Source organism: Aedes albopictus, chromosome 2, assembly GCF_035046485.1.
Source record: "Aedes albopictus strain Foshan chromosome 2, AalbF5, whole genome shotgun sequence".
In the NCBI taxonomy this organism is placed as follows: domain Eukaryota; kingdom Metazoa; phylum Arthropoda; class Insecta; order Diptera; family Culicidae; genus Aedes; species Aedes albopictus.
The window spans coordinates 204,331,292-204,354,085 of NC_085137.1; the positions used below are offsets into that span (position 1 = coordinate 204,331,292).

At 39.9% G+C, this 22,794-nt stretch overlaps 1 protein-coding gene across 1 annotated transcript in view; it reads left to right on the plus strand.

The window, feature by feature from the left end:
• The window catches only part of LOC134287884 (serine/threonine-protein kinase meng-po), a 77,031-nt gene extending 56,990 nt beyond the window's left edge, over positions 1-20,041 (plus strand). Inside the window, exon 2 of the mRNA XM_062851031.1 lies at positions 18,051-20,041. Within this exon, the coding sequence (XP_062707015.1) occupies positions 18,051-19,463 (1,413 nt within the window). The 3' untranslated portion in view covers positions 19,464-20,041. The remainder of the gene's footprint in view (positions 1-18,050) is intronic.
• The last annotated feature ends 2,753 nt before the right edge of the window (positions 20,042-22,794 follow it).

The following is a 22,794-nucleotide window of genomic DNA, read 5'->3' on the forward strand; positions in this document are numbered from 1 at the left end:
ATCAATACAGCATTGCATTGTCCAGTCCACCAAAACTGTTAAAAAATATGAGCTACAACTCATATATTTTCCAGCTGAACGATATTTAATAATAAAAATTACATTTATTTCACGTTTCGCCAAATTCACGGTTTCGTTAATATCACTGTATTATTTGTTTGACCGTGATCAAACCGAAAAACCACTGTACAACGAATGCAGATTTGAAAAAAAATGAGTTTGATAAAAGTTTGAACATCAAAATTATCATAAAATGACGATTGAGAGTCAAGAGGTTAATGGATCATATTTAATTGTGTAGCGTTACTATCTAAAACCAAATCACCTCATGAGTGGTTGTTTCTATCAACTAAGCTCAATAACATTAAGAATGGCCCATAATATCACAAAATTATATAACAATGCTTATTTTTTTCTCGATCTACTTTTATAACTACAGTGGATGTAACACTACTTTACGTACTGGCAAAAGCGATTATCACAAGTGTAGACCTGAAGCTATGGTCTCCGAAGTAGTTTGGAAGATCTGGAATACCTCAAAACTTTCTTGGAATGGCTCACGAAATGCCATTGGATTGTAATGTTAGAGTTCATTGTGACAATAACTGTCAAGAGTTAAACTTCAGGCTAGTTTGCACGACCCTGAAAGACCCAAAGGTTCATAATAATATCAAGTAGAATTCAGATTGGTCCAATAACCACAGTTATAGATATATGCAACGTTACTTAGTATAGCAGATATGGCTGCTGTTTACGATGGTACATTAAGATGGTACATGAAGTTTTGAGCTCCAAGGTAGTTTGGCTGAGCTTGAATATCTCTATAGCGTCAATAAATAACATTGTAAATTTCAAGAGCTTCAGATTATGTTATGTTATTATTTATGGCGAATACACATGAAATTACTACAGTACTGTTTAGAACACCTAGAACATCTCAGAATATAAAATACTTTTTGATATTCTTGGCGGAGGTTAAATGAATACATATGAATGTAACCCATGCACATTCAGCTTTTAGAACAACTGGCATGTCAATAATTTCGTTTCTCCAAACTTTAAGGTATTCAGGATGTTCTAGGTTGTCAGTAAAGTCTCAAATACAAATATTCCCATTTTCCTTAATAGAGGACTCAATTTGCAACAACTTTGCCAAAGACAAGATTCTGTTTTATTGAATGTGTGAATTTATACAGCCGTTTCTATGTTGGGGTCATATATGACCCTTCCGGCTCCAAAGGATTAAGACATTTGATAATATAAGGTCAATTGGGAGCCATCCCAAGTAACAATTCCATTGCTGATTGGTTTTGTTTGATTTTTATTAAGGTTTTATTACAGCAATAAGTAAAACTCACAGTTTTATGAATACTTTTACGAAAACCATTGATGAAATGTTTTATAGTATCCTTGAAAATATCCATACAGCCAGATTTTAAGAGTAAACATAGCTTTCCGATATGTAAACCTTCTGGCATTCATTATTACCACAATAAAACTGTTCAAACTCTCAACAGATGTCGATCCGTTCGATTAGTAACGATATCTATTGGTGGAAAAGCAGAAACTACGACACTGCTACACTGAAAGACGGATTGCGTTTGAAATTACTATTCTGAGGGTCAACTCAAATACACAACGCCACTTAATTTGTGCAGACTGAGTTTCGTTTCAGTTCAACAGATTAATGTTTTCTATTTTACCGTGGACCCGATTTACAATTAAAAAAAGTTACTGTTGCCAACCAAGAACCTTGAGATCATCAGGCGCTACCTCTCGGCTATCGAACCGGTTGAAATGGGAGGAAACAAAATGCACACAAGAAGCGTTTGTTGGTCGATGATCACGTTTTGCCATGATTAAATTGAAAACATTTTTATGCATTACCGCAAGCTGTCTTTCAGTGTAGGTTTATTGTGGTCATCATAAAAGTAAACTTACTTTCGTTTTATTTTAGCTAATTATGGTCGTCGCCTTATAGGTGGTTTTTGGAGAAACTTTCGAGTTATAACGGTTTAAATGAGCCACAATTTGATCAAAATCGAGGGTTCTGCAAAAAGTTTTGTGGCTCTAACTAACGGGGGGTCTATCAATTTGAGTAACCAAATGCATTTTCCTTATTTTTTTAGCGAGGACTTTCAGAAAATCACCACCTTCAAAATTTTTGAAGACAAGGTGTTAATAGTGAACCGGTCTCAGCGAGAATTACCCATTTCTATGATGGTTGCTTTAACGCAATCCCATTCATTTAAGAATTGGCTTGGGACTTCATTCAGGATACATTTCCAAATATTTCCAAAAAATCCTTCAGAAACATCGCTTGGGACTCAACAAGAATTCGTCGCAAAGTTCCTTCCGATTGCTGTTCTGCAGTCCTGTCTGAGAAGTTATGCTGGTGTTTTCTTGGATTTCTTCTCAGATTGTTTTATCGGGATATCTAGCGGAATTCCCATTAAAATTCTATTCGGAATTATTTGCTGAGTATTTCTCAGGATTCTTTCCGATGTTCCTGGAGTTACTGCTAAGATTAGTACAGAAATACCATTCCTTCCGGAATTCTTTTTTAAATTTATTCAGAAGTTTACCGTGACATTTCTCCAGAAGTTTGCTGCGATAATCTCATACGATTCTCATTGAGAGGTATCCCGAGAGAAACTACCACACGGGTTCTATGATAAAGATTGGGACAAATTCCTGGAGAAGCTTTAGAAGTAGATTCATTACCAGACCTGTGAGAAGTCGTGGGAGAAATTTGGGAAGAATTATTCTGAGAATTTAAAAATTTCCTTCAAGTGGAATTTTTGTGGAAAATCTGGAAAGTTTTGGAATGCTGGATTTCTCAGTCTCAGGTTGTTCAAAACCGTTTGCTTTGTTTTGCCTGACGGTTTGAATCTTTTATTAATCTCTTTGCCCATGAAAAAGGACTAAAAAGAGACGAAACGTCGGTCAAACCAAACATACAATACTCATAGACAAAGAAAGTCAGAATCAACAGACTTCTAGTCGCACTCATCCTGCACATTCTGGAAAGTATTCCGAAAGCTACTCGAAGAAGAAGAAGGATTCGAGAAAACTTGCGGTTTGCATTTCGGAAAATGTTTAGCGAGGAGTTCGAAACGAATTTTCGTCAGAATTCTAAAAAGGATACTGTGAGTAGCTCTGATAGGAATAAACTTGGGAATAAAATTGGGAGTAATCCTAGAAGAATTCCTGAGAAAGGAGGAATCCCTGGGAGAATTCTTGGAAAATTTGGAGCTTGGAAGAAATTCAAGCGAGGAAATCAAAGACCTGTGGGATTAATATCAAATATATCGCAAAAAGAATTCCAGAAGCAATCTTGAGATGAAATTCCATCAAAACATCTCGAAAGAATACCGTATGGGAAGAAATTTGAGAAATTCCTGGTGGAATAATAAGTTAAGTTATGTAGGAAATCAAACAACAATTTCTACAAAATATAATAAAGAAACTTCTCAAGGAATTTTCGGGAAATTTTTAAGAGTATGGAATAAATAATTAAAAAAAGAATTTGAGGTGGAACACTGGCAAATATACCGGAAAGAATATCGTAAGAGATTCTGTAGTTGTTATTTATCATATTTTATTGCATGCTTTGATCCCTATGCCTATTCATCTCTTACAAAATAAGGAAGTATTCCGTAAAATTGTCACAGTAGAAACCCTTTGAAGTAGGGTAACAAAAAATCGGAAGAAAAATTTTGGTAGAAATTTTGTGGACATTTTGTATGAAATCATGAGAGGAATTCTAACGGAAAACTTGATGAAATTGTGAGCAAGTTTCTGAACGAATCCAAGAAGAAAATCCTGAAGGAATGTCAATAAGCTCGTTCTCAGAACACACAACGCCATCGTGGTATCTCAAAACTTTATCTGGCATGTACAGCCGACCTTCGTCCGATGGGCTACGTTTTGGTGGGCTTCGTTTCAACTGGTCGCCCGTTAGGTGGGCTAAAGCCCATTTAAAACGAAGCCAAACGTCATTTTTTGACGTGAAGCACGATTTTTCAAGGTTGACAGGGATTATTTGACAGCTCAAAACTCAGTCGACCTAGTGAAAGTCTTTCATTAACGTTTGCATTAAAAAGCGGACTTTTTTCACCTATTTTTCACGAACATATTTTACACTGGAGGGTCATATTAAAAAAAAAATCCAGTGCAGTGTATCTCTGTGCTCCATTGAGATCTTTCAAAAATTTATAAGAACTTATCTATGCACGGTTGATGAAAATACATGGGAAACTTAGATGATTGTGGACATTTCACATTATAATGGCGTTTTGAAGTAGGGCCGCACGTTTAAGAAAATACAATTAAGTCATATTTTTCTTTCGGTAACAAAATTTTCTATGAAAATTTGGTTAACTTTTGTGTCAATTGCACCACGGAAGATATCCTATTTCATTCGCAAATATCATGGGGATGATGATATTCTGTTTTGACAAGAATCTACAACGCCGATTAGCATAACATAATTTTCTAGCACACTTTAAAAAAGTCCATTGTTTAATGCAAACGTTAACTGGGCTAAGGAGCTTGTTAGTGCAACGAACGAAAATTGACTGTATCAGCTTTCTGCAGCATGCACCATTACTAATCGAAACTTTTCGTAATGGAAATTCCCTTGAATTTCTTGAGCACAGAGACGTAACGCCAAAAATAAGAAATAGAAGAAGAAGAAGAAGAAGAAGAAGAAGAAGAAGAAGGAGAAGAAGAAGAAGAAGAAGAAGAAGAATACTTTTATTCAAAGTGAACGTGTTCCACAAAATTGAAGAAAAGAGCAAAACATTAAACTATGCTGAACAATAAAAACACAATCGTTATGATGATAATTATAAGAATTTGATTCCGATAAGCTTTTGGATTCTATCGGACCGCATTAGACAATTTCTTATTTCAGTGCCTAGCTCTTGAGACCAATTGTTCTCAAGATGGTACAAATGTTGAATAGGTATAGCATATTCACGGAATCTATATATATAAAAATGAATTTCCGTCTGTCTGTCTGTCTGTCTGTCTGACCGCTATGGATTCGGAAACTACTGAACCGATCGGTGTGAAATTTTGTGTGTGGGTATTTTTGGGACCGGGGAAGGTTCTTAGCTTGGTGCGGGACCTCTCCGGTCTCTGGAACGGGGGGCTCCCATACAAATGACCTTGCGGGGCACTTCGCTATGGAACTGGATGTCAAAAAACACAGTAGGCAGGCAGCACGACGTTTGCCGGGAAGTACAAGTGAATGCTTCAAAAAAGATATGTCAACATTGTAAGTGATAATGCAAGGCTATTTTGGCATCGGAACTCGATTACCTCTGGGGGAGAACTACAGATTCAACATGATTATTCAAGCTAAGGCGTCAGTAAGAGCAGGTAAGACACTATTTTTTTCGGCTTAGGTCATAGAGCGTTAATAATAATGAAAACCTTCACGAAATAGGAGTACGCCAGTATTGATGGTGGTCTGCATATTTCGGCGCTTCAGAATTCAGCCTGTAAAATATTACTACCATGGTGCAGACCTATATATCAGCAAGCAAGGACAAGTAAAACGATATCGGGACGCGGAGCATCCACCGACCGAGAAATTCAACTGGCTTGAGAAGGCTGCACCAACCGGCAGGTTTCTGAGGATTACTACGACCCGGACAAACCGGATGATTTTTTTTTCTGGAGGGGGGGGGGGGGGGGGGGGGGGGGCAGGGGGCCTAACTTGAGAAGACATGAGGGTGAATTCCGGCGCACAATTTCTTCGCAGAGAAGAAATTTTCTTCCATTGCTCACCAGCAAGAAAAATTTGTTTTCTTCGGAGAAATAGTGCACCGGAATTCGCCTAATGGTCGCCCGATATTTAAATATGCAAATCTGGATTGCAGTTTTGAAGAACAAAATGACTGGATTCTCCCAGAGATTCCTTCAAGAATGCATCTAGGGGTTCCACAAGACATTTCTTTGGGAATTTATCCTCAAGCGGGGATTGAGATATCTTTTGATGTTCCTTAAGTGATTGTTCCAGTGCTGTTTTCGCGGTTTCCTTCGAGAGTTTTACCAGAGATCCTTTAAAGTATTTCTGCAGGTATACCTTCAGAGATGTCTTCCAGAATTTCACTAGAGATTGCCTCAGTTAATCCATCCGAAATTCGCAGTATTTCTACAGGAATGTCTAGCAGAAATTCTTCAGGAAATGATCCAGGATTTCTCTTTGGTTTCCTTCAGGGATTCGTCTAAAAAATCCTACAGGGATTCGTCCAGGAATTCCTCTATAAAGTTCGCTAGAGATTCCTCAAGAAATTCCTCAAGGTATTCCTCTAGATATAACTCGAGCGATTTCTCTAGAGATTCCACCAGGGGTTCATCCAGGAACTCCTCCAGGAATTCTTTCAGGGATTTGTTCAAGAATTCTGCCAGGGATTATTCCTGAAAGTTTTCCAGTGATTCTTCAATAAAATCAACCAGAAATTTCTCTAGGGATTTCTCTAGAGAATCCTCCAGAAATTCTCTCAGGTATGTCTACTGGAATTCCTTCAGGAGCTCCTCCAGGCATTCCTTAAGGAGTTCCTCCACAAATTTTTTTTAGGAATTCCTTCAAGAATTATTTTAGAAATACCTCCAGGCATTCACCCAGCGATTTATATAGAGAATACTCCAGGGATTCATCCGGGCATTCCTTCAGGATTCAATTCAAGATTGACAAACTAGAATACCTCCAGGACTTACCTAAAGAATGAATCCAGCAATTGATCCAGAAAATCCTCCAGGGATTCCTTTTTGAAATTATTTCAAGAATTTCTTCAGTAATTCCTCCAAAATTTTTTCCACGGAATCCTCTGGGAATTTTTCCAGGGTTTCCTTGAGAGATTTTTACAGAAATTTCTCCCTCAGGTATTCATCTAGGGATTCCTCTAGAGATTTCTCCAGGAATTGCTTCAAGGGATCCCTCCAGGAATCCCACCAGAATTTCCTCCAGGAATTCCTTCAGGAATTGGTTCAGGTTTTTACCAGAAATTTCTTTAGGGATTCCTCTAAAGATTCTTCCAGGAATTCTTCGAATAATTCCTCCAACAATTCATCCAGATATTCCACCATGAATTTTTCCAGGAATTTCTCCAGAAATTCCTCTGGAAATTCCTCTGGAAATTCCTAATGGAATTTCTGCAGGTATTCTTCCAGGAATTCCTTTGGAGATTTCTCAAGGACTCCTCCAGTGATTCCTCCAGGTATTTTCTAGAAATACCTCATGAAATTCCTGCAGAAATTCCATGAGGGATGCCTCAATAGTTATTTATGTAACGAGTTGCAAAATGATGATTTTTACAGCACGAGTCGTACATTTATCCAACGAGGCTTGCCGAGTTGGATAAATATGACGAGTGCTGTAAAAATCGAGTTTTGCAACGAGTTGCATACAACATTTTTTGCAATGAGAAAAAATAATCACTGTAATATGATCATTTCCATCAGCATCATCATGCTTCCAGGTGGTTGTACGAGATCACCCACGTGTTCCATCAACCTAGACGCAAAACTTGAATCAAGTAAGCTGTGCTATAACCGTCACAGTTTTTCAAGCTCTTGACATGGAAACACAGGTTGTTGCCCAAACAATTACATTATGATTCATAATACAACCCAAATGAGTTGCATTATGAATCATAATGCAACTGCTTTTTATAGTAAGGAAAAGTAGGCCGTAGTGACACTTAAACGGCAAGTATAAAATGCAATATTATAGTGCCAAGTTGCAAAAAATTCTTTAAAGGATTCCTCCCAGGATTCTACCTGAAAGTTTCTCTTCAAGAAAATCCTCGAGAATTTCCTCCAGAAGTTCCTCTGAAAATTTCTCAATGAATTTCTCTAGATATTCCTCCAGGAATTCGCACAGACATGTCGCATTTCTTCGGGAGCTTCTCTAGAGAATCTTCTTGGGAAAGATCTTGGAATTCCTCCAGGAATTCTTTTAGGAATATCTCCAGGCATTCCTGCAGGAGTTCCCCCAGGGATTTTCATAGGCATTCCTCCAGGGATTCATCCAGGCATTTCTTGAGGATCTGATTCTGGGAATCCTCCAGGAATACCTTAAAAATTCCACCAGGAATTACCCCTAGAATTCCTGCGGAAATTACCTCAGGAATTCTTGCAGAAATTAATCCAATAATTCGTTAATAAATTACAACGGCAATTTATCCAGGAATTTCTCAAGAAAATCATCCTCCCGGAGTTTATACACGAATTATTCCAAGAATCCAGGGATTCCTCCAAGGATTCCTCCAGAGATTTCTCCAGAAATTGGTTCAGGAGATTCCTCCAGTAATTCCACCAGGATTTATCAGTAATTTACCAGCAATTACTCGAGGAATTCACCAGGAACACCTTCAGGGATTCCACTCACTAAAGATTCTTCCGGAACAGAAGATATTGAAAACCATCAGAACTAATCCAATTTAAAGTATCGTATTGAAAGATCCACAATTGAAATGGGGCAATACAAAGTTTGCCGGGTCAGCTAGTATTTAAATAAAAGAAAATTTGTAATATGTTTGAATTCACGAAACACGGTCTGTACTAGGAATGTCGTTTTTTCCTGGCACTGCACGTCGCTTTTGATCTTATTTGTCATTTTTCAGTTTTTCCCCTCCTTCCAATTAGTACCTCTTCAGCTGATACTCGACCGCAATCCACGGGCGTTCCATTTGCTCATGGTGGTATTCCAAGACTAACGAAGACGACAACAGCAGCATGGTGAGATGCATTTGGATTTGCTACAGCTCGAGAAAAAGCTAACAACTTTAACACGAAACAGACGGGACATGTCAGATGAAATAATCTTTGATTGATTTAGATTCAACCTCATTTTGCATTTCCTCCCACCGCTACCAGGAGTATTTGGTGGTTGCACAGCATGTACCATTCAACGAAAAAGTGTCTCAAGTCCAGCGCGAATGTTTCAAAATTGACTCACTCGCAGCTTGGTGAAAGTGCATCGTTAGATGCTAGAGATGACCCCGTTCGACCAAATAGAACCATCATCGGTAAATATCGCGCCGTACATCATCCTCAGCTGAGTGCACGTGAGACAACCTCGAAATCAACAGCGGACATGCTAGAGTGCCGATGGCAATCTTCTGTACCCGTTTGTTGCCGCCACCGACCGACCTGCTACCAACCGTTTTGACTTGACAGTGAGCTGATGACGCCAATTCGCGAAATCTATCGCGGGCTGTGATGTTCTGTTTATCTTCTGCGTAGCTGGAGTGTGCCAACAAATTGTCCGTTTGGTTATCAAGGATGAGTCTTTTCAATGAATTATATTTTCATGGTTTTATATTTATATTTGAGAAGAAAAGATCAGCACTTTTTCATCAGTACCATTTACTCTACATAACATTCAAGATAAATAACACATAATCAACAATAGTACGCCAAATTACTTACTCGTTTACGACTTGAACTCTCCATTCTTGATCAAGCCCAATGCACGCAGGATCACGCTTTACCTGTTCCATCCATCTTGACTGCTGCAATCCTTGCCTTCTTGCGCCAATGGGATCTGTGGCGAACACCAACTTTACAGGGTTGTTGTCCGGCATTTTGAAGCATATTTCACCCACTGTTTCTTTCCGGCTTTGGCCACTTTCTGGTTTCTGGTTGCGCCGTAGCGTTCTGTAACGACATTAAGCTCTAATTACATACATCATATAATTTCACGGTGCACTGTACTCTCGCTCCAAACATTGGCACGAAACATATGAGCCGCCGTCTATTTAGATGGACCAGAAACCCCCTTCCGTTTGGTTTCGCAGCGCACAAACGCCGCGAGGGAAAACGGACCAGAGGAAGTGAGGTTCGAAACAGACAGTTTTAAATAAAACCAAAGTTGTAACTTCCACTCGTCTTCATCGGTATATTTATACATTTATACAGAGCGCGGATCAGTGTGCCGTCGGCCGCGCAGCCAAGTGGATTCAGTCAATCAGAGAGCTGGGGGAGGATGAACTTCGCACCCTTTTCGGGTGTGAAAAAATCGGATGCTACTGCTAACACCCGCAAGCAAATGCTGGGGGGTAAGATATTAATTTCCGAACATGATTTGTGCTAATTACCGTGGGAAAAGGAACGTTGCCGTCGTGACTGACGAATGGCGTGGCGAATGGGGTTTGCTGTTACAGATTTTTAGCTGCACTGTCCTCCCAGTGTACTGGAGGTCAACCTTGACATAGTTTGCCGATATATCAGAGGCAGGTTTGTGTTTTTTTTTTTGCGGATCATGTATGACAAGACATTGCAAATTCAGGTTTTGTTGTTAAGCTTCACTTTTCATTATTCTGACTGGTTTTGACAGAACAGGACTGTGTTTCGACAGTGCGCGATTGTAGCGTGTTTGTTGAAAAGTCAAGGATGTCTGAACAAAGTTCTGAATTTGTAGGAAATTTCAACCGCACAAAGTTAGGTGAAACGTCTGTTCGAATGAAACTTGTACAACAAGTTTTTTTTCGTAAGTCATTCAAAAAGCATCTTGAACATCTGTTTATTGAGTAACAGAACACAGGAAAATAATTTATCGCGTAGCGTCTTTTTCGCGCGACGGTGAAGGCAAGGTTATTTTCGGTAGGTGTGCTTCGTTCCACATGGAAGGTGACGACAGAAATTAGTTCACAATGAAGCAACGGACTGAGAAGTTGGTGAGGTCGTTTCAACTTTGCCAACTTGTTTTTTTTTTAATTGATCTAGATTAAGGAGAAAACGTTGTTTGACCAGGTATGTTTTCATTAAATTTTCTAGTCTCGAAGATTTTTTATTGCAAAGATGTCCAATAAATCTAATAAACCCTCCTCTTCTTGACGTGGCGTCCCCACTGGGACAAAGCATGCTTCTCATCTTAGTGTTCTATGAGCACTTTCAAAGTTTTTAACCGTGAGCTTCCCGAGCAGCGGAAAATAGCAAATTGTTAACAACAAAATCACATAGCTTGTTATTGTTAACTTATCAAAATATATCTTTTAAATAACATGTTTTGTTGGGCAATCTTATTTTGTTATGTTCAAGTTATTGGGATACATCCACAAGATAACATTTCAATAATAAATTTGGTTGAAGAACAAGTTCAGTTATTCTACTAAAAAGAATGTACAAATATGTTTAACACAACAATAACAAGTTCACAAATTTATTGTTATTAGGTTGTGATTGATCTAACAAAACATGTTATTGAATTAGTATTCCAGGAACTTTTTTTTTTGTTGGTTCCGGGTCATTTGGCCGAACGCCATTTGGCCGAATACCGTTTGGCCGAACGCCATTTGGCCGAAAGGGTCATTTGGCCGAACGCCATTTGGCCGAATGCCATTTGGCCGAAAAAGGATGATGAACTTAAGTGATCTTGCCACTGTTGCCTATATCAGTATAGCTCGAAAGAACAGCCTTTGATTCAAAGAAGGAAAAATCTCTGACAAAAATCGTCCCAGTTTCAACGCCAACTAATCCCTTGATGGTAAAACTTGAAAGAATAGCCTATGATGATCATATTGGCAGCTAGAATGTTATCCAGAGTTTGCCCACGCCTCCAAATCCTTTTGATAATAATTCGGCCAAACGGCATTCGGCCAAACGACCATTTCGGCCAAATGGCATTCGGCCAAATGGCGTTCGGCCAAACGACATTCGGCCAAACGGCATTCGGCCAAATGGCCGGACACCATAACAAGTTCACAAATTTATTGTTATTAGGTTGTGATTGATCTAACAAAACATGTTATTGAATTAGTATTCCAGGAACTTTTTTTTGTTATGATATTTGTTATTTTGCCACTTATGACAGACAAGTTTATAACATAATATGTTATGTTAATAACATAAAAAAAAAACTGATTCCAGTTTTCAGTTATTAAGCCAAAATACCATATTTTATTATGCTGTTGATATTTTCTTCTGCTCGGGTTTCTCTGCCAATGATTATGTTGCATGTGTAGATCTTGTGGGTCTCCGGGAATCGAACCCGTCACCCCTAGGATGGTCATGTTGGTTTCCCACGCCTTTACAGCTGTAGCTATATGGGCCCTAAAAGAGCCAATCTGCGAAAAGTCATCCCGCGAAATAGTTCCCGGTGAAACGGTGTATGCTACCGTTTCCGAAATACAGCAATTGTACTAGGTAATTTAATGAAAATATCTAACTTTGAATTATTGTAGAGTGGGAAATTTAAGGGACTTTCAATGAAGTTTCAAGGGATTTTCAGAGGGTTACTAGGCGTTTCGTCAGGTGGTATCAGTGATATATCTCATGGAAAGCCAATGAAACTCACTGAGGTCACTACAATGCCCCTTAAACCCATTAAAACACATGGAACGCTCCTGAAACCCCCTTAAACCCCTTAGGACGCTTCTGGAATACCTCTAAAATCACTTGAATCCTTTTTGAAACCTCCGGAGACTCCTTGCTACACCTCTGGAACGCTCTTGAAATCCCCAAAACGCCTCTAAAACCCACCGATGTCCTATGAAACGGCCCTGAAACTCTCAAAACCCCCTGGAATACTCCAGAAATGTCCCATAATCCCTTGAAATTCTCTGGGACATCTCTAAAACCCTTGCGTCCCCAAGAGCAGCTATAGAATGCCTCTGAAACCCCTTGAAATACGTGATGAACCAGCCGAGGGCCGGAAATCTCGATTATAAAGAAAAAAACCCTTATTAATCCACCTAGCGGTGATGGCGCCTTTCTCGTGCCTTCGAAACCCCATTTCAATAAAAATCAAGCGAAATGTTGATGTATATCGCACTTTCATACAATTAACAGAAATCCATTTCATGATACCAGAAATCATATCGTTTGTCTGGCTTTTAATGCTCGAGCCTCAAACTCTTAAGCAAAAGACGCTATCTTGAATTCGAAGCTGCCATTTAGGATTTAAGATTGCCATCTTGGATGTTCTGGTCGCCATTTTTGGCGTCCTGGCATCTTCCCTACGAAAAATATACTTCATTAAACAGCCGCCATCTTGATTTTGGACCAACATCTTGGATATTCAAGTCGCTATTTTTGGAATCCAGAAATCATCCCCATACCAAATATACCAAATATGCATTGTTTCAGGCCCTAAAACTCCATAAAAAAAAAACCGCAATTTTGAATTCGGAGCCGCCATCTTAAGTTTTAGTGGAGTTTCTGGTCTCCAGTGTTGATTTCCGCACAAAACTCGCCAACCATGATGTATCGCATGATGGGGCTAGTTCAGTTTTATATACGGCCAGTTCTACCGGTGCTGGTCCGGATCACTGAAATGGCCATAACTTCGGAACGCCTTGGCCGATCTAGACCATTTTTAATAGCAAACAATTCCAGTTAGCTTCAAGCTATAATCCGATAAATCGGCCAATGGGAAGTGCCTTAAAAGTGAGTGAACTTGTTTTGCGCACATACATACATACATACATACATACATACACACATACAGACATAATCTTAATTCGTTGAACTGAGTTGATTGGTATATGCGACTTGATCCTCCGAGCCTTTTTTCGAAAAATCGTTTTTTGAGTGAACATATAGTTTTTAGTACACTAAGTGTACGAGAAAGGCAAAACATTACTTTCGAGCTTTTTAGCTTTAGTTATCTAACTAAACAAATAGATTCCAAGATCTTTTTTGGTAGCAAATTTAATAATCTTTCAAATGCGATAAGTTTGACCATTTTCAAGTTATAGCCAGTTTGAGACACGCAAAGTCAAAAACATATAAAGTTCAATTACTACGTAACGATTGAGATTTGACCATATGCGTAAAACATTTTTTTCACCGGTCTGAACCTGTTTGCTTGCTAACGTTCATGAGGTTATCAAAAAATCCTAGCTTTGCTCTGTCGCATATATTTAGCCGCTTTCGGAGGGACACCCGGAATTGGTTACGGCACTACCGGCTGTCCCTAATGTGGTCCTAACCTATTTCTTTGATAACCAGTCATCAGGTTATCAGAAAAGCCGTTATTTGTTGTATCGCATGCATGGGTTTGATACTCTTTTATATTTGGCCACATCCGTCGAGACCCCCGGAACCGGTTCCGGACAACTACCGGTTCAGACATGGTCTGATACTGTTTTCCTGCTAGCCGTTCATCAGGTTATCGAAAATGCCGCTGTTTGATGTGTCGCATGCATGGGTTAGGTACACTTTAATATTTGTCCATTTCCGGTGCGACACCCGGAATGGGTTCCGGAATACAACCGGCTGTCTCTAATGTGGTCCTAACCTATTTCTTTGATAACCAGTCATCAGGTTATCAGAAAAGCCGTTATTTGTTGTATCGCATGCATGGGTTAGGAACTCTTTTTTATTTGGCCACATCCGCCGGGACCCCCGGAACCGGTGCCAGAACACTACTGGTTCAGATATGGACTAATATTGTTTTCCTGTTAACCGTTCATCAGGTTATCGAAAATGCCGCTGTTGGATGTGTCGCATGCATGGGTTTGGTACTCTTTTATATTTGGCCACTTCCGGTGGGACATCCGGAAGCGATTCCGGAACATTACCGGTTCAGATTTGGTCTAATCCTGTTTTCCTGCTAACTGTTCATCAGATTATCGAAAAAGCCGCTGTTTGATGTGTCGCATGCATGAGTTATGTTCAATTTGATATTTGGCCACTTCCGGCAGGACACCCAGAACCGGTTCTGGAACATGACCGGTTCAGATATGGTCCGCGACTATTTTCCTGCTCACCGTTCATCAGATAATCGTAAATGCCGTGGTTTGATGGGTCGCATGCATGGGTTTGTTGCATGATGTCTGTCCCCTTCCAGGGGTACCGATCCGGAACACCTAAATGGCCATAACTCCGGAACGGCTGGACCGATCCGAACCATTTTCAATAGGAAACAATGGGACCAGATTCTGCGTCGAATGAGCCGCTGATCGTTAAAATCGGTTGATATTTACTGTCTAAAAGTGAGGTGAACTTTTTTTGTACACATACACACACACATACATACACACACACACATACACACACACAGACATCATCTCAACTCGTCGAGCTGAGTCGATTGGTAAATGAAACTTGCCCCTCCGGGGGCTCTATCAAAATTTCATTTTTGGAGTGAACATATAGCCTTTCGGTACACCTTGGTGTACAAGAAAGGCAAAAAAATAATAATAATCACTTGAGATCCCCTGAAGCTCTTAGGGGTACTCCTGGAACGCCTCCTAAACTTCCTGAATCGCCTCATTTATTTAATTATTTATTTATTTAACAACACCATCATAAAACAATAGTCCCAATAATAATGAATAAAACAATCTAGATAAAGACATCTTCTTCTTTATGGCTCCAGGTCCCCACTGGGACTTGGCCAGCCTCGCTTCAACTTAGTGTTCTTTGCGCACTTCCACAGTTATTAATTGATGGGCTTTCTTTGCCTGCCATTGCATGAATTTGTATATTGTGAGGCAAGTACAATGATACACTATGCCCAGGGAATCGAGAAAATTTCCCCGACTGGAACGGGAATCGAACCCGCCGTCCCCGAATTGGCGATCCATAGCCTTAACAACTAGGCTAACTGGAGACGAAGACATACATACAAAAACAAAACATGGATAAGGTTGTAACTAATCGTCATTCAATCTAGAGAAAAATGCGCAAAGGCTACGACGAACATTCTCACGATTTAAATAAAAATCAAACATTGATGCCACCCTGTTCAAAGTTCGTTGAATGCCCGTTAATACACTGTTTAGGCCGTAATTGGGTTGTTTAGTGAATAATATATTGACATTTTTATAGCCTAAGCGTAAGATTTCGTTTTTCTGAGTGTAACGTGATTTTATTGCGTTCCAATTCCTTTAATCATCAAATTAACAAAACAGTTTTAATTTCCGTGGATAGAATGACAGTCCAACCGATAAAATGGCAGTTCACACCGAACAAAAAATTTCCCCTATACAAACTTTAAATGCATTTTAAAAATTGTTCCCGGGCACCAATAATGATGAAATTTTGGATTTCCACTAATGTTTTGGACGGAGATTCCGATTATGAAATAATCTGAATAACCCTAAGTAACCCAATTGATGCGCCAAGAACGCAGTCGAAGCATAGATTTATTTCGAAGCGCCCTGTGGCGAACGTTTAGATTGGCAGTGTTTGCGTCCAGCGCAAGGCTTCCAACAAAAAATATGTGTGTACGTACACTCGCAGTCACCAATGCTACAACGGCACGGCAACCCGGATCAACAATGCAATGTCGTTAGCAACCGTAACACGACAAATCGGCTCCGTGGCTTAGAAAAGGATGGCAACTGATCCAGAGATCCTGCAGAGAAGGCTGATGAGATAGGTCAGCACTTCGTCAGCTCTCACAATCTCAGAGAAGATATACTTAGTCGACGTGAGGCTGTTGCTGTAAATAGCCATGCAAATGCGCTATATCTGACTCCAAACGACTTCACAGAGGAGTTGGATTTTACCGCTGACGAACTAGTGTTCTATATCAAAACCTCAAAGGCCCCAGGTTTCGATAACATCTTGAACTTGGAGCTCAAGCACTTGAGCTTCCAGTTCTACATTCATCTTGCGCTGATTTTTAATCAGTGTATCCGACTTTCCTTCGCAGTGGAAGTCGGCCAAAGTCATATCAATCCGGAAACCTGGGAAGGATGTTCCTTCTCCTAAAAGTTATCGTCCCATCAGCCTTCTCATAGCTTTGTCTAAGCTGTTTGAAAAAGCAATCTACCGCCGGGTCCTTTGTCATCAACCGACAAACGACGGTCCGGTCAGTGTAGATGACGTCCGTTTGAGTAGATGCCATGAATCTTTCTGTGACGTAAGATGTGAGGCACAAGAGATTTGTAGTGGTTGATCTACTCGAGATAAAGCCATGCTGGTCATCGCTTAGGTACTGTTACAGTGAAACAATAGAGGATTCAGGACTACGAGTTCGAATAACTTGGAAATAACACATAGAGATAATATACATACCTCGACAGTTGTCCACATCCTTCTGGTCACCTTTTTTGTGGACAGGAAACATAACGGCACCTTTCCATATGGGCGGAAACACTCGAAAGGGACAAGTTAAACGCATGCAAGAAGATTGTTGATGAATTTCTTGACGAAAATAAAAGGAATACCGTCTGAACTGAGATTAGACGATGATTTTAGTAGCGATGCGACAGCAGATATCAATATCTGTCGTCAATATCTGGTTTAAAACCGCCTGTCAAACTCCCTGAGAACTTCGTAACGCGCTTGAAACGCCAATGAAAATTTCTGCAACTCCATGGATCGCCGTATACAGCGCATGAGATTTTTTTTTTTAATCATTTTGCAGGTATTTTGAACAGAGAATTAGACCTCGCACGCAGTAGGAAAAATAAAGTTTTACGAGGACAGCTATTTTATAATAAGATTTGTAGAAACTGTTCAACATTGGGGAAGCGAATCACCTTATCCAAATTACTGATCAATTTCAGTAATTTCCGTTACCGAACTCGTCGAGCCCCTATTCAGCTTTTTATAAGTGTGTGTAAAAATTTGAACTTTTTCTGAACCGCTGGCTGGGGGAAAAGTTCGAATCTCCATGTTTAATCCAATTTCTCAAACTGTAACATAATATTTTAATACTGTAGAAATAGAAATACTTGAAACCAGTTAACGTCTGATGTTGGATGTGGAATACACTTTAAATTACGATCTACGTTTTACCCAAATAAGTGTTAAAATGCAAAATACCGAAATTTAATAGTTTTAATAGAAATTCGTTGGAATGAACTACCTTGTTCTGCATATGCCGTGTTCGTGTTAATCAATTTTTCATTGATGTAATTATTTCAACAACATTTCTTTAAGGTGAGCTGCTCTGTGTAACAAATACCTTAAACCACCAACAACATTAATAATGAATGACGCGTGGGCTAAAGATCTAAGTGATGACATTATATGACAAACGACAGACTTTGATCTATGAAAAATAAAACACATGTCGATATATTTCACACCCACGCTAACGTTCAGTTTCCACTTTTTTTCTCTCCACCTTCCAGATGAGAAATATACCGAAAAGCATCGCAATGAAGCTATCCGAGAGTAAATCCGACACATCAATCATCGCCAACCTGTACAAATCGATCAACCACAATTATCGGAGGCTGTCCAACACGAGCAGCCTTCTGCATCGGATTCCGGACATGGAGATACCGTCCTTGAACATAGCCGACGAGTACGACATCGAGAAGACGATTGCGGAAGGCTGTTTCGCGAAAATATTCCTTGCTCACCACCGACCAACCGGGACCACTGTTGTGCTCAAAGCAATACACACCGAGCTGACCACACTGAAGGAATTCATCAAAGAGTTCCACTACAACTACCAGCTCAGTCACCATCCGAACATTCTCAGCTGCTATCAGGTCAAATTTCAAACGAATGAATATTACGTCTACGCCCAAGAGCATGCACCGTTCGGCGATTTGGCGGCAAATGTAGGGGCCAACGGGCTACAGGAGTCCAGCTGCAAAAAGATAGCCGAACAGTTAAGTTCAGCTCTAGGGTTCATGCACTTGAAGGGGCTGGTTCACAGGGACCTGAAGTTAGAGAACATTCTAGTATTTACACCAGATTTCTCGCGAATTAAGCTGTGTGACTTCGGAACAACCACCCGCGAGGGCATTCTAGTCAATAAGAACAATAAAACGTGGATATCATTCCTACCCCCGGAAGTATTAGAGGTTGTGAAAAATGAAAGGTTCATCTGCAAATCGTCGTCTGATTCGTGGCAGTTTGGCATTGTACTGTACGTTTGCCTAATTGGATCTACGCCATGGAAGTCCGCCGATTGGGTGCGTGATGGCAAGTATGCGGCCTTCATGAAGTACCAGAAGCGGGAAACGACAAAAATTCCGGAAAATTTCAGACGATTCACGCCCCGTCTTCTTCGAGCATTCCGGCGGATTTTCGACCACAATGAAGAAGATCGAGCAAAGGTCAGCGATATCATGAAATATATGAAAAACAAGTGGATGGACAATAAGATAACTACTTCCAAATCGACTTCCAACATTGCAAGCAATACTCAGCAACAGGCTTCCTCCGATCAGGACTCCATCAAATACATCAACCATAGGGAAAGTCGGAACTCCTTCGATGGGAGGCTCCGAGCGCGAAGAATGACAAGTTTCGGAGGTCTGACACCAGAACCGGCTCCAGTTTCCAGCGTGGATCAGGACACAATCCGAAACAAAGTGTGGGAGTGGCTAGAGTCGAACGATTTGAACCGCCACGACAGCATGGACGACGTGGTGGACTTTTCTTTTTGGAACAAGAGTGAATCGAAATCGTACCAGTATGCGAAACGGGAATCGATTATTGGTGCATGTTCAACGACGACCACCGCCATGACACTGACGACTACGGCGAGAGACACCAGCAGTGCAAGCAGCGGACATCGCTATAAATAGATTCGCCGCCGTGAAGGGAAACGCGAACTCTCATGGTCCTTCAGATTGATCCGACCCAGACGAGTGCAGTGACGATGAAACGGCACCCTGTGCAGAACCAACCTTTCCTCATTAGGTAAAACTGATCAAATATTAACTCCTCCTCAGTCGTCCGATAGAATATAGGTAGTACATGTGATTATATTAATTATATGTGTGATAAAGTGAGAATACTTGAACATCAGCAATGTCATGCAACAGATCGTAGATGGTACAACACAGAGAACATATAGTTTGTTAGACTTTTAGCAAGGTGATAGAGTGTTTAGGGCGATATTTATATTTATGGTAACGATGTAGACGGAAATTGAATAAAACCAATTGAAATGCTAGTCAGAACGAAAAGTTCAACTTGTAATAATTGTTTCCATTAAGTGTTATGTTGGTATAAATGTGGCAAGAGCAGATAAAATGGAATGTAACTAGAAATATTATTCGTAAACGACTTTGAATTATACAGAACGGTAGTATTTTGAGCGCCATAGAATTGTTTATAATAAAAAAGAATAATATTGGAAATTGATAAATGAAATGCTTTCCATGGCTTTGAGTGTAAAGATGACAAATCCTTTTAAATCATTACTGTTTTTCAGAGTGTTTTTCATACGCACCAGCTGAATAAGTTGCCTCAGTTTATCCAAATAAGGCACATACACTTGAAAAGTAGTTCAAAAAGCTTAAAAAAATGCGCTTTGTTCAATTATGAACAGCTTCACCCCCTAAGTTGGTCCCTATGGTATTGTTTTCTAGGAAATCGCAAAGTCACACTTTGGGAACTATGTTAGTTTCCTTCTTTATGTCTCATAATCTAAATATATAATTAGCAATTTTGATGACATTGGTATTTATTTTGCTTTTTACTTTTTAGGCAGACGCAAACATTATTTTTCTTTTATGTCCGAGACCTTTCATCAGGTACGAGGGGGGGGGGGGGGGGACAAAAATAAATAAGGAACAAACAAAAAAAAACTATTGGAAAATTAAAAAAATACCAACTATTGAAAAATAGTTGCTTGTAAAAAAATCTATTGAAAATGGAGTCATGGGACGCCATGTTTTTATTTTAGCACCTTCAATATTTTGGGTTTTTGAGGGGGGGGGGGGGGTGACATAAAACAAATTAAATATTTGCACCGGCCTTATTACTATCAAGTTTAGAACAGGTTCGAGTATGAGTAATATAACAGTACCTGTTCTGCAAACCAGCGCCTGGGTTGCTATGCTGTCACGTCAGCTAGGTATACCTAAGGTGGCAACCCTATCAGCACAAGTGAGAGGAGCACGAATTTGGAAAGGTAAACTTCTTAATCCACTAAAATTAAGTAAGAAAAAAACCCGACCCGACCAGATAACAGATTATGATTGGAAACTCGGTACATTTCTACATATCTAAATTCAATCACATCCAGATCCAGCACATTTTAGAAGCTCAACCTGAGAATATGGTACATGAAAAACTTGTGCGGCTAGACCAGTCCCTCAAGAAAGTCACGGAAAATCCGCTCTTTTTTTGTTTGAATATTTAAGGTATCATTGGCATTCATCTTGAATATTCGAAAAATATCGGTTTTCCGTTACTTTCTTGTAGAGCTGGTCTAGCGGAAAATGTTTTCATATACCATATTCGCAGGTTTAGCTTCTGAAATGAGCTGGATGTGATTGCATTTAGATATGTCAAAATGACATATGGTTACTAAACTGGTTAGGACTTCGATTGAACCCGGAAGAGTGTTCTTTTCGCTCCTGAACTGCAGACGTTTGGAGTGAGCGTAGCTGCTACATATTCAGAAGTGCTGTGGCGTAGATTGGAAGAATGTAAATTCACGATTTTCTGGTAACAATTTTCGGACGCAGGACATCTTATCCATTCCAATTGTACCCATTTTACATGGTTAAGGAGCCGAAAATTTACCGAGACAAATTTCGTTCATCTGAAACAAAAAAAAAAACTTGTCTGATAAAATCGTCCCCTTAATGCTAGAACTAGGTAACTGGTTTTGCGAAATTTCGATAGCTTTGTTTATATCTGAACATAGATAAACAAAAATTTGTCCATTGGAACTACGAAACACATAATGATCCATCTTTTAAGGCCAACAAAGTGTTCCTGGTATAAAGGATTAGTTTTACCAGCCATTTTTACCTACACTTCCAAAAACGATTTACCTAGTTCTAGCATTAAGGGGACGAAATGTTATAAACTAATTTCACAAATTTTTATTGATTTCTACGATACCCATTAAAAAGCCTCTTGTTCCGCCGTCAAGAACATAAACAAAACTCACAAGTTGCAGCTGCAAGAATGAAGAAGATTTCTTCCTAGAAAAAAATGTTAAGTTTCTCGTATAGTTTCCATTTTTGGAATATTGATAGAGTTCCCTAACCAAATATACACATTTTGCATGATTTTAAGCCTAACATTTCATAGAATCGCCACCATCTTTGATTGTGGGCAATCTTTTTAAACTTTAGGCCACCATCTTGGATTTCATGGCTACTAGTTTCAAAATTTGGATTTGGATTTTCAGCCGCTATCTTGGATTTTCATGTCACAGTTTTTGGGCTCCGGACTTTTTACCTTACCGTCAGACCAAGGCCTGAGTGACCTCTGCTGTACCTAGGAGTCGTCTCCATTCTACTCGGTCCATGGCTGTGTGTCTCCAGTGCCGCATTCTGCGACTAATCCGATTCGCCTTGCTTCATTCTTTAGTCGGATGTACGTTTCTGCCATCGTCTCAAATTTGCTACCTACAATATCAATATCTTCAGCGAAACTATCACCTTGCCGTAACCCTCTGTGAGATTCGAAGGGACTCGAGAGTGTCCCTGATACTCGAACTACGCACATCACGCCTTAATCAATCGTATCAGTTTATCCGGTAATCCGTATATGTGCATATTCTGCCATAGCTGGTCTCGATCGATAGTATCATACGCCGATTTAAAATCGATGAACAAGTGATGTGTGGGCACGTTGTATTTGCGGCATTTCTGCAACACCTGGAGGATGGCGAACATCTGGTCCGTTGTAGCGCGTTCACCCACGAATCCAGCCTGATATTGTCCCACGAACTCTCTTGAAATCGGTGATAGACGGCGGCATAAAATTTGAAAGAGTTTCTTGACGACAGCGCTCAGTAGTGTGGTCGCGCGATAGTTCCTTCAATCCAACTTGTCGCCCTTTTTGTAGATGGGACACCCGATACCTTCTATCCATTCCTCCGGTAATACTTCCTCCGCCCAAAGCTTGGTAATGACCCAGTGTAGTGCTATCACCAGTGCTTCTCCACCG